The sequence below is a fragment of the Mytilus trossulus genome, chromosome 6 (assembly GCF_036588685.1).
Source record: "Mytilus trossulus isolate FHL-02 chromosome 6, PNRI_Mtr1.1.1.hap1, whole genome shotgun sequence".
Taxonomy (NCBI): Eukaryota; Metazoa; Mollusca; class Bivalvia; order Mytilida; family Mytilidae; genus Mytilus; species Mytilus trossulus.
The window spans coordinates 24,728,481-24,742,177 of NC_086378.1; the positions used below are offsets into that span (position 1 = coordinate 24,728,481).

Below are 13,697 nucleotides of genomic sequence, written 5' to 3' on the forward strand. Positions count from 1 at the left end.
ATTTTGGTCATATTAACTTATTAGATCTTACTTTGCTGATCATTTTTGCTGTTTACAGTTTATCTTTATCTAAAATAATATTCAAGATAATGACCAAAAACTGCAAAATTTCCTTAAAATTACCAATTAAGTGGCAGCAACCCAACAATGAGTTGTTTGGTTCATCTGAAAATTTCAGGGCTGATAGATCTTGACCTAATGAACATTTTTACCCCAATCAGATTTGCTCTTAATGCTTTCGTTTTTGAGATATAAGCCAAAAACTGCATTTGACTCCTATGTTCTATTTTTAGCATTGGTGACCATGTTTGTTGATAGATCAAAACTTCGGATAGAATTTATAAACTAGATACCCTAAGGAACATTCAGTTAAAGTTTGGAAGTATTTGGCTTAGTAGTTTCAGAGGAGAAGATTCTTGAAATAGTTTACGACGACAGACGACGACGGACGCCAAGTGATGGCATAAGCTCACATGACTATGCCAGGTGAGCTAAAAATGAATCCACGGTATTCAAAATTTTTACATCAAAAGTAGTTTTTTACCCCAAGAACTCACCAGCGGAAGATGGTGGTAAAGGGCCATAACTTAGTGGCTCCTCTGGTACTTTGGGTGATAGTCTAGCTTCTAATGTTTCCATGACAACTGGACCTCCTGGTAAATACTCTGGAACATCTGAGGAGTCTTTTGGTTTAATTTCCATATCTGAAAAATATTACTGCTACTAGAACTTCTTGTATTTTTGTGAAAAACTTAAAAAATAGGAAAGCATTCTCAACATTAAAATTTTCACACTTTTGGAATTTCAAAAATTAAACAAAAACGAATATAATTTTCATATTTTTGATAATTAAAATTATATAACTTTGTTCTTTATAAAGAGATTTTTAAACTTAATAAGGAGCTATTAAACAAAGTAAATATGATTGCCCTTGTACTTTTCACAGATTATGCTTGACATTAGCCTTTTCATGGTACCAGCTCACTAATCACTAAATCTTCAGCGAGCAAACATGTTCATCGTTCCCAATTCTGTATGTATATTCCTGTCCCAAGTCAGGAGCCTGCGATTCAGTGGTTGTTGTTTTTTGCTGTATATCATTTTTATTATCAGTTTATTATTTTGTACATACATCAGGCAGTTATTTTTTTTCATTTGATTTGTCAATTTAGGGCATTTTATAGCTGGTTATGTGATAATGAGTTTTGCTCATTGTTTAAGATTGTAAGGTGACCTTCAGTTGTTACCAACTATGTCATTTGGTCTCTTTTCGAATTTGTTTCATTGGCAATCATTCCAAATCCTTTTATTATTATAATGTGACCTGACTTAGATAATCATCTAGTAAAAAAATTCAAAATAACCATACTTTCAACTTCAATAGAACTAAAGACAGTGTTTTCTATGATTATATTTTATACCCTGTTTTGGTATTACAGATGTTTTAGGAGTCTCATCCTGTTGTTTATCTTCTAACTCCTCATCCTCAGAATCTTCTGAATCTGTGTTTCCAAAAATAGCAGCAAATAAATCCAGTGATGGTTTTCCATCAACTGTCTTCTAAAAAAAATATAAACAAGTCAGTTAAATTTTTGTTAATTTATTTACATATTGACTTGACTTTATACAAAAATTACTATAAAATTTCACAGATTAGTGATGCTATATAAAATATCATAAAATTCCACAGTAAGAAAATGTGCTTTACTTATTTGTGTCAAAATTATCTCCCTTGTGTATATCTAACATGACATATAAACATTGTGACTAGGATGGAGAGTTGTCTCATTGGAACTCATGCCAAATATTCTTATATCAACATAATGATTGTATGTTATTGTTGTTGGTTATAACTTGAATAATGGTTTTGAAATTAATTTTTTGATAAAATTGTCTTCTTAAATACACATAGATGAAGACATCACAAGCATATACATTTTTTGGGTGAAAAAAGGAGGGTTCAGTTGAGTACAGCAAAGCTAGATAGTCTATCCCATCATGGCCATGCAATTTTATTTTACTAGTATAAAGTAATAAAAGTTATCAACTGATAATATTAGTTACACAGTGCGCAATTGTCCTAATACGAGAATTTATAGGGTCAATAAAATTCATATCGGGTGAGGCGAAGCCAATATGAATGTTATTGACCTGATTGATTCCGTATTAGGACAATTGAACACTGTGTAACAAAATTATCCTGATTTTGTTATATTACATATCATTATATTCAAATTCAATAAAAGGACAATATCAACCAAATATATTTTAGATATTTAATCTAAAACTGTGAAAAATTGAAAATATTACAAGCAGTAAAGCAACTCAATTTTTATTCATTTTTATTAGGTCAATGGTATAAGGGAGATCATCCCAATTGACGTAATAAATAAGGGAGATAATTCCTATTAACTTAATAAAAAATTGTTCTGAAATTTATAAGGTCAATATCAGCCAATCAAATTGTGAGAAATTACTCTTAATCAGGATAATATATACCTCCCCTTCAGCAGCAACAGCCTGTTTTTCATCACTTCCCTGATCTGCTTTGTCCAAGTTAGCATCTTTTTGTAAACGTTCAGATTTGTCTCTTGTTTCTTCTACAAGATGACTAAAAATAGATTTAGGCTTTTCTGATGTCTTTTCATTTTTAATTCCTGAGTGTGATTGCTGCTTTGTTTTTTCTGGTGCAGAGAGATGACTAAATATAGATACAGGCTTGGAAGAAATTAATGTGTCCTCTGATTTGGAAGTTTTATCTTCTGAGCTTGCAGATTCTTTTTTATCATTTATAGATGCTGAAGATGTCTGAATATCATCTCTGCTACCTTTAAAATGAGAAAATAAGTAAACAATTGAAAAATAAACTGGCTACCAACAAATCAAAATCTGGCATTCTTACATAAGGTGTAATTAGTGGGTACTAGAATACACCCGCGAAATCGCGGGCATTTAGAGCGTGGTTCAAAGTATGTAAAGTGTTGTAGGAAGAATTTTGTAACAGATTTACCGACTTGTGAATTTCAGGAAAAGTATCAGAAGTAATAGGTACTTGGGGACAGGAAAATGGTTTTTTTTTACATTCCTTCTTTATTTGCAAAATCCTATTTTTTTGTTTTCTATTAATTTCATTATAAACATATATGTAGTATATTATGAACATTCAAGTCAGGGGCCTGTAATTCAGTGGTTGTCGTTTGTTTATGTGTTTTATATTTGTTTTTCGTTCATTTTTTGTAAAAAATAAGGCTGTTAGAATTTTCATTTGAATTGTTTTACATTGTCATTTCGGGATTTTATATCAGACTATGCAGTATCGGCTTTGCACATTGTTGAAGGCCGTGAGGTGACTTTTAAATGTTAATTTCGGTGTCATTTTGGTCTCTTGCGGAGTGCTGTCTCATTGGCATTCATACCTCATCTTCTTTTTTTGTAATGACTGGAGAATTTCAGAAAAGGTATCAAAAGTCATAGGTAATTTGGGACAGGATAATTGTTTTTCTAGCCCGGCTCCTCCTTTTTCCACAAAAGAAATCCTTTTTTTTTGTTGTTGTTAGTTCTCTATTAATTTTAATGCACCCCAAGGGTGACTGGGGTATAGAAATATGGTCACTTGGTCTTCTCCCTACCGGCAGTAAAACGCTTGCCGAAGTGGGGCGTCCGTTTGGCTGTGCGGGATGTATCAAGTTCGCAGTCACGTCCGGTCAGAAGGGGGACGTTAAATCCGATGCCTCGTGTAAAGAGAGTGCCACGCTCTTTGCACGTTAAGAACCCTTGCAACAACTCTCTGAGGGGTCCGTAGGTGGCCTGTTGCAAGGCAAAATTTTTGTCCCTATCCAATATACCCTCCTTTTCCGGTGGCAGTCCAAATTTCTCAGACCATCATCTCAGATGGCCTCTATTGTATCAACCTACCTATTGTATTTATTGTGAACTTGTTCTCGTCCTGAATATGCATGAAATATTTGCCACTGGACGTTAAGCAACCAACAATCAATCAATCAATATTAATTTTAATGACACATGTATAATTTTAGCGCTTATCTGTATATTATGAACATTCATTAAAGGGGGGTCGCACCGGGAGTGGTCCTGATCCCGATATCCCGGTCTTAAGAACATGAAATCCTGAGGTTCCGAATTTAATATAAATTAAATATCTCGACATCCTGAAATTCGAAAAAAAGAAATCTCGGATCCCGAAATGGTCAATCCTGAAATTTCGATCTTAAAAACACCTGTTCCCGACGTCCCGAAAAGGTCCTGCTTCATTTATTACTTTGAATAAAGTGTATTTTCTTTTAAATTCAATTATCAGTTTAACAATCGATCCACGGCGGTCATTGACATATTATACAGACACTCTCTATTTAATAAACTCTGTGACCGCCGTGGATAGTAAACTTGAAAATGGTATCAGACAGAAAATACACTTTATTCCTAGTATATGTATTTGTTTCAAAGTATACAATGAGCGCAAGCCGGAGGTCTAATCATTATCTGTATTAAAATTTCATCCAATGACGGATATCAGACAGAAATACACTTTATTGGCAGTATATATGTATGTTTAAAGTATACAGAAAACGCAAACCGGAAGTCTAATCTGACTTAATATTTCGTCCAATAACGGAAACATATTCGGACGCCTTTTTTCTCGTTTTTCTCCCAAAATAACTCAATCTGGATAATCATATGAATGGATGACAAATGCGATTATGCACTGTACATATAGGACACAGAGGCATGAAGATTGATTTATTGTGGAGAGAAAAGAAGCGACACCCAAAATAGGGTCTTCTCGTTTAATAGTATAGATGCTTCCAGTAGAAAGGGGGAAACCAGACATTTTCTGGTTTCTGGTTGCCTCAGAATGACATAATTACAAAAAAGATTTGTTGGTGCAAAATATAAATTTGTTTGGCTTATTATGGGAAAAATTCCATGTCAAAAGATTCTGGATTTCAAAATTTTAGCTCACCTTATTTACAGACAGGTAGATAGAGAACTGTTCATTGAATTTCATGCAATTAGAACCATTGAATCAAACATTTGCATAAGAAATATCAAAACCTACTCAATATATTCCTATGAGAGATATCAGCAAACTTGATTTAATTTACAATGATATATAGAATAATACTTCTGTTTTTTCCCCTTACCTGAGTCTTCAGGTTCAGCCATTTCGTCTGGTTGGAATGTAAGAAAGTTGAACACAGAAAATTTATCTCTCTTTACTGTAGGTAAACCAACTATACCAGCCCTGGAAATATATATAATTATAACCATTGTTTTAGCAATTAAATCTATCAAAACATGTATATAAAGAATTGCTCATTCAGGGAAAAGAATTAAGCATTTTACCAAACACCCTCATACCGATTTTAAAACACTTCTTATCTAAGCAATTCAAAAGGTAGAGGAGTGATAAAGACTTTAATACTGAACTGTTTGACATTGAAATCGAAGGTCTCAAATGGAATAGTAAACCAAAATGGTTGTCTATCATAAGTTATTCTTCGATCAATATTCATAAACTCATCCCCCCAAAAAAAGTTTAGAAAGCCGTATTCATTCTCAAATCATTGAATCATGATTTAGATAGAGGAGCCTTATCCACTGCTTAAACTGGGGTGTATGGATGCTAAGCAACGGTACGAAATAATTAAACGAAACAATTCTAACACTGGTGTAATCTGGTGTAAATGCAAGCAAAGCCAAAAAAAACAAACAGTGAATGTACTCTTCTGTTTGTTAAGATATTTCGATAGAATACTTACCCTGGGTAAGGTTCCGGCACATTAAACTTCCTACACAACAGTTTATGTGGATACCATTTATATTCATTCCTCGTCAATCTACCATACATCTTCATTTCTGCAGCTTTCTCTGTATCGTCCTTGTCTCCCTGAAGTAATTAAAATGTTTTCATTCACACATATTTATGTCAGAGGCACTAAAAACATCTATAGTTTTGTCATTTTTCTAATTTCAAGATATTTAGTAAAAGTTCCAATTATTTTCAAATCTGCATGAAGGCAAACAATCACCCCAGGTTTCTTTGTTGGTGGTAACTAGCATTGCTGGGTTGTTGATAGCTGCAAAATTGTAGCAAGGTTTTTAATGAATCTATTCTATTTCAAAAATATACAAAATCTAATACAAGTATATAAATCTTTCTTTATTAATATTTTACAATGACTTTCGTTTATTTTCACTGCATCATCATTTCCTATGTTTAAGATCTTTTGTGGCAATTTACTTTACTGTCACACACTGAGAAAGTATAGAGAGGTTAGTATAATGAACAAGTATATCTTAATAATATGCAGTCTTTCTATCAGAATTACTACTTTAAACTGATTTGTAGAGGAATATTCTTTTAAATATGAATATTCATTGGTTTCCAATGTTTGGGGATTTCTTGGGTACAGGTTAACCCGAAATTCAAATAATCAACAAATTGCAAATTTTCCATTGGCTTATATGAAGACTTTTGCAAAACCAGGAAATATTAAACACTTGCTCAATATCCATGTTTTTTTGTTGATTTTTGACAAACGGATGACAAATTGCTTAACTTCCGCTTCAAAACACTAACTTTAATTACCTCCCATATTTTCACAACATCACTGACCGATTGAAAAAAAAAATGACGATTATACAAAATTTACACGAAAAAAATTATAAATTCGAGCACAGAAGACTAAGTTTATGATGTTTGTATGCATTGGTTCAAGAATTGGAATAACCCTATTTTTCACGGGTCACTCGTTTCATATGACTTTAACTGATGTTGGCCATAGTTAGTTTTTAGTGATTCAATTTAATATATACCCCTTCTTCTGCAGGAACATCTACTGTCTCAACTGCATCATCAAACTTAGCCCTGGTAAACCTAGAGGCTATCATCCCTGCTAAAGGTTTGTACATCTTTCCTGCCTTTATAAATTCTTCTTTCTCTCTTTCTCTTTCCCATTCTGTCATATGCCCTTCTGTTACTTCAGCATAGGCATCTGTGGTTATAATGAAAATTATGATATAGGATACTGAAATTGGATGTTTAAATGGTTGCCTGATTCTCATGGTTTTGTTATTTGAGGGCAATTTTACTTAACATAATATTTTTTAATTAGTAAAAGAATTTTCTATTTTAGTTTTTTAAATCCATTTGGTAAAAAGTCCATGAAGATAATACATACAACAAAATATGTCAGATTATGTCACATAATTAATTTGAATAATAAAACGTTTTTAAATAGGAGTCAAATTTTGTCTAACACTGAAAGGGCATTTTTTTCTTCTTTAAAGCAAAATGTTATAATTCATTTCCATATAACTTGGGCATCATTTTCATTCTAAGCAAAACATTTTTTTGTCTCATCTGTGGTTTCCATGATCAAAATTTCTATTAAATTTCATAAGTAATCTTGAGTAAAATTTTCTACACAAAGTTTCATACTTTTGAAGTTATTCGTTCACATTGTCAGAATGAAAAACAATTAAAAACTGTAATTTTGAGTAGCAATAGTTTTCATGCATCAATCAATAACAGCTGAACAGCAATTTATTTAATACAAGAATCCTTCTGAATATTTATTTTTGTGGCTGTATCATATTGCATTGAGATTGGTCCATTGATACCATATATTATCGCTATTTTGTGCATTTTTTCTATAGTCTCTTTTTGTGATAATTTTTCATAACATGCTACTCACTTGAGATGAAAAATTATTGCTAAAAACTTAGAAGCCATGTTGCATTGCTAATGAAATTGACAACATCGTCATATGTAAAATAGTGATAAACAGATTATCATTGGTCATCTCGACTCAATTGCTTTTCTCGCTTTCGCTGTGACCAGCTCAAACAAGAAAATCAATCACGTTGAGATGTCCAACAATAATTTATAATTACCTTTCATTCCCTGTTTCACAAAAACCAAATATTTCTCATATCTTGCTTGTTTTCTTTCATCTTTGATGAATGGTTTAAAAGACAAACTTCCTCCTTGAAATGCTGGTGCACTGGTTCTGGGTTGATCAATTCCTGGCTGTGCCTGTTGTGACTCATCAGTAATATCTGTATGGACAGGAACCAACTGTAGTTCTGTAGAGGAAATCACTGATGGTGCTTTAAATGATTGCTGACCTTCAGGAATAGATATCAAGTTTTTGTCTGAAGACTGCACAACAGAAAGTTCAGTTCCCATCCGGGCTCTTTCCATTTTGTCTTTATCTTTAGATGAAACCAAATCAAAAACAGATCCTGCAAAGTAAAATATTGTATAGACAAACCTATCTTAAAACATAGTAAGCTATAATGACATATATGTAGACTAAGAACATGTCAATTAATTATTTTAATTTCATCATGCAACAAAATGATTTGAAACTACTAGTATCTTGAATACTTAGGATTATGATTTGAAACCACTAGCATCTTGAATACTTAGGATTATGATTTGAAACCACTAGCATCTTGAATACTTAGGATTATGATTTGAAACCACTAGCATCTTGAATACTTATGATTATGATTTGAAACCACTAGCATCTTGAATACTTAGGATTATGATTTGAAACCACTAGCATCTTGAATACTTAGGATTATGATTTGAAACCACTAGCATCTTGAATACTTATGATTATGATTTGAAACCACTAGCATCTTGAATACTTAGGATTATGATTTAAAACCACTAGCATCTTGAATACTTAGGATTACCAGAATATATTAAATTCCATTACAAGACAAACTGGTAAATCTACCAAGCATTTATTGCATTAAGTTAAAAAAAATCACAGTGTTGTTTTCAAATACATTTTTTTTAAAACAATGATCCCTTTCTATATTATTTGAAAACATTTAAAAAATTTTTAAAAAATGATGTCAGGTTTGATATGAATTCTGTAAAAGATTATATTTTAAATTCACAAAGCAACATAATCAAACATCAATGGGAGAAAAAAATTAATCAATCCAGAAAATTGGTTTTAGCGGAAAATAAAAGGTACTGTAAACTCAGAAATTTAATGTGAGATTTTTATTATTGCAAAGAATGCGACTGAGTTGTAAACACAATAATTTAAACTCACATTTTGAAATATTTTATATGAATTTAACAGGATTTTTCTCAAAATCATAAAAATTAAAATCGCATTTAAGTCTAAAATGACAAAATCTCAATAATAAATGCACGCAATAATTTTTGAATTTACAGAATCCACAGTATGTAAAATGGTTAAAACTTACGAACTTCTCCTAATGCAATGCTTCTGGTTATGGACGTCTGCTCCTTCTGTTTCATAATACTATCAGATTCTGTATCTTTGGGCTTTAGGAAAACATGGATTGGTTTGAAGTGTCTGGGTAATTCAGGAGGTGGAAAAGATTTTCTTTGATGAAGTGGTTTATCTGTCAACATAAATCCCTCTAGAACTTTCCCAATATAACCAATTGCTAACTGCCTAGATTCTGTAATAGAAAGAAAACATTTTTATTATTTTGCAAATTTTTTATAAATAATGCTTTTACTCTCTGACAAACATTTTATGTAAATAATTGTATACAAAATTCAAAATACATATCAATAAATATAGTCATTTTTGTCAAGTGGAACTTAATATATTTGTTCAAAAGAATCATGATAACCGGTCAAAAGAATATTGTGCAATTAATCACATTTTGACCTATTCATGAAAATAATTAAACTACTTTCAAATTTTTTTTTTATCATAACTCATTTTTTGTACTAACCAAAATAAATCGTAACATATTATACATGTTAACCCAATTGCACAAATGCTATTCTCACAAGTTAAATTCAAATGAAGGCATACTACCTTTTAATGCAATAATGACTAAAATATACATCGATTGAATATACAACATGTAGATCTCTATAAACATACCATGTTTGTGTTTTGGAGCCGTCCATCCATGTAAATTTGATGTGTCTTCTATTTCCATGGTCATATCATAATTTGACATGTGATCTTTAGTATATATATCATCATCTTCATCCTCTAATGCTCCTACACCAAACCCCTACAAATATAAAATTAACATGTTATCATTGATGGCATTACTTCTATTATAAATAGTGGCCAAGTCATCTTACAAAATAGTTTATTTACTTCAATAACTTAATACATGTATATGTTTCCGATTGGAATTCTGAAACAAGGATTGCTATTATAGTAATCTATTTCCCTCAAGAGGATATAATGTCCCTATCACTCCGAATGGAGTATGATATGAAAAAAAAAGGGATATTACAAATACCCTGCAATGCCGAATAAAATTGGTAATTTTTCATTGGCTGTTTGTTAGGTCATTGATAGATGTGTAGCAAAGGTCAAAACATACTACTTGTTTTCCTTCACAACAGAGTGTTAAACTTCTTGTTTTTGTGCTGTTTTATCAGTTATTTGATTATCATCAGCAATGAAATGAAGAAAGAGCCTTACTTCTAGTAATAAATAATTAATTGTTTAAATCCATATAATTACATTAGATGTATGTTTCATTATAATAAGTTATTCTGATTGGCTAATTGCACATCACATGTTATTCTGTAAGCAGTTGCATGAGACAATAACATTTCATTCATGATGACACAAGGTCCCACAATAAAGTGCACAGGTGAATTTAAAAATTTAACTTCATGAAAATTGTGTTTTTATAATCCTAGCTAAAAAATGTAATAATAAGTATTGAATGCTTCTTTTTGTAACTTTATAGGGTTGTTAAAGCGTTGACCGTGCGTACATTTTTAGAATGAAGCGCTTCCGTGCTTCATACAAAATGTACTTCGGTCAACGCTTTTAAACCCCAATAAATTTACAAAAAGAAGCATTCAATTCTTAAATATGATTAGATTGGTCTTTGGTATTTACATATTAATCATATTATTCTCTGTACACTCGGTGAAAATGGAAGTATTTTCTGACCATTTTGGCTCAGCCAAACCAATATTTCATCATACAGTATCTTCTGACCATTTTGGCTCAGCCAAACCAATATTTCATCATACAGTATTTTCTGACCACTTTTGCTCAGCCAAACCAATATTTCATCATACAGTATTTTCTGACCATTTTGGCTCAGCCAAAACAATATTTCATTATATCTACGGTCAAGTAATTACTGCCTTTATTATGGCATCATGGATCTTAAGCTAGTTGTTTTCAGTTTTGTATTAATCCAACTTTAAAATACACATCAATCTTGCAATTAATTTTTCCAAATTTTAGAGAAAAATTAGGCCAAATAAGATTATTATTAGTATTCACTGATACATATTATATAGATACTTTATTTGCTCATCAAAGTGTCCCAAGGAGCAGAATAATTACAATGAATCTTACATAAATAAATACAATTATGTGTATATATTTTCTTCAATACATACCTGACCCCTGATTCCTTTTCGACCTGTTTTCGTAATTGCTGGTGGTTCAAACAGATTAACATGACTTCCAGGAAGTGCTGACCTGGGGTCAAGACCACTGTATCCTAAACCATGGACATTATCCTTAGCAACAAATGATATCGGAGTCGTATCTTTAGGACCAAAGTCTGCTTCTTCATCAGATTCCTGTTAATAAATTAATTAAGTAAAAGTAAAATATACAATTATCGCCCGTTGAAGAGGTGAATATCCAAAATTGTCAACACGAGAAGGTTATTTCAATGAGGGCGCAGCCCGAAGTGAAATAACTTTCAAGGGTTGACAATTTTGGATATTGATCGATTCTAAGGGGCCACAATTGATTTATTATACCGAACTAACAGTGGAAAGGCCTTTCGAACACTTTCTATATGTTTTACATAACAAAGTCAAAGACAAGTTGACGTCAGATGAAAATACATTTGTGTTCTAGAATTTCTAGATTGTACAACAAAAGTAGAATCTTTTTGTAAAATATTGATGGCCCTGAAAAGGACCGTTACTCTATAAGAGCTATCATCAGCTGCTGTCACTCTATTCATGTCTAATGCCTTATTTCCTTGTCTCTTTTTCTTCTTCGTCTCTCGGTGAGCTTCCACTGTAACGTGAACGCTGCCTTTTTGTTTATTTACGTCTGTGACGTCATAATCATGGAAGATAACTCAAGTACAAATCAACAATCTCAAAAGGTTATTCGCCGGTGAATAATAGGGTTATTCACCGCTGGTGGAAATTTTTAGGGTTATTCGTCCTTCCTTGCAATTGAATGAAAAACAACTGAATTATTCCATGTCAGGTGACAACGTTTCACCCAATAGAATTGTTTAAAATATATGTAAGTTATAATAATACCAGACATTCAATGTTGTGATATTTATACAATAACTCATCCAAACCAGATGCTCTGCAGAACGCAGCTTTATCCGACCGCAGAGGTCGAACCCTGAACAGTTGGGGCAAGTATTGACACAACATTTAAGTCTGATACAGCTCTGTATTTGGATTGTGATTAAATAGTTGACACAACATAGTTTTCTGACACAGAATGAATGTGGTCTAAGAACTTAAACTTAAAAACTTAAAGTTTTTAAATTAGACATTTACCTATTATGGTCCAATATCCAAAATCTAAATACATGGTTAGAATCAGCATATCATAGAACCCCAAGAATTCATCAATTTTTTATGAAATCAAATTATGTTCAATTTTAGACCATTCAGACCTCAATGTGGACCAATTTGATAATCGGGCCCAAATATTAAAAATCTAAATACATGGTTAGATTCAACATAGTGACAAACTCCATGTATTCAATTTTTGTTGAAATCAAACAAAGTTTAATTTTTGACCCCGATTTGGACCAACTTAAAAACTGGGCCCATTATCAAAATCTAAGTACATGTTTAGATTCAGTATATCAAAGAACCCCAAGAATTCAATTTTTGTCAAAATCAAACTAAGTTTAATTTTGGAACCTTGGACCTTAATGTAGACCAATTTGAAAACAGGACCAACCAGATGCTCCGCAGGGCGTAGCTTTATACGACCGCAGAGGTTGAACCCTGAACGGTTGGGGCAAGTATGGTCACAACATTCAAGCTGGATTCAGCTCTAAATTTGGATTGTGATTAAATAGTTGACACAGCATAGGTTTCTGACACAGAATGAATGTGTTCTAATGAACTTAAAATTTTTGTTTTCTCTTAGAGCAATTCACTATGCTGTTGAATATTAATCCTCTCAAAAAAAAATTTATGTCAAAATTTTTCATTTCAAATGAGAAAATTTAACCCAATTTTTTTAATCACATCCCCCTTTCCCTTATTCCAAATTAATCTCAATTAAATTTCTAATGGAGTTTGCAACAATAACTACTCATTTAAATACATCATACAATATTAAGATGTAAAAAAACGGCTTGTTATCACTGAATGGTAAAGATTATTTTAATTTATCAGTTGGTAGTAAAAAGTGAATATACATTGAATATAACAAAGATTTGAGTTGATTCTGGACAAAGAAAGATAACTCCAATTAAAAAATAATATTGCTATTTCACAATATTGGGCAATTAGATATTTCTTGCTTACTATTCTGGAAAAGGCAAGATAACTCTAATTAAAAAAAAATATTGCTATTTCACAATATTGTGCAATTAGATATTTCTTGCCATTGTGCAATACTGTGCAATTGAAAAGACTTGCTATTGCAAAATACTTAATATAATATTTTAGATCCTGA

General features: G+C 31.8%; 1 protein-coding gene across 2 annotated transcripts in view; it reads right to left on the reverse strand.

Annotated features, from left to right (window-relative positions):
- The window catches only part of LOC134720974 (G patch domain-containing protein 1-like), a 39,536-nt gene that overhangs the window by 8,337 nt on the left and 17,502 nt on the right, over positions 1-13,697 (reverse strand). The window contains exons 7-16 of one of the 2 annotated variants that reach the window (XM_063583603.1): positions 11,417-11,602; positions 9,915-10,050; positions 9,256-9,477; positions 7,918-8,268; positions 6,838-7,016; positions 5,781-5,908; positions 5,163-5,263; positions 2,500-2,828; positions 1,422-1,557; positions 558-704 (exon numbers count right to left, since the gene is read on the reverse strand). In XM_063583603.1, the coding sequence (XP_063439673.1) occupies positions 558-704; positions 1,422-1,557; positions 2,500-2,828; positions 5,163-5,263; positions 5,781-5,908; positions 6,838-7,016; positions 7,918-8,268; positions 9,256-9,477; positions 9,915-10,050; positions 11,417-11,602 (1,915 nt within the window). Of the gene's footprint in view, positions 1-557; positions 705-1,421; positions 1,561-2,499; positions 2,829-5,162; positions 5,264-5,780; positions 5,909-6,837; positions 7,017-7,917; positions 8,269-9,255; positions 9,478-9,914; positions 10,051-11,416; positions 11,603-13,697 lie in introns of both variants that reach the window. The other variant, XM_063583602.1, reaches the window with a different exon arrangement.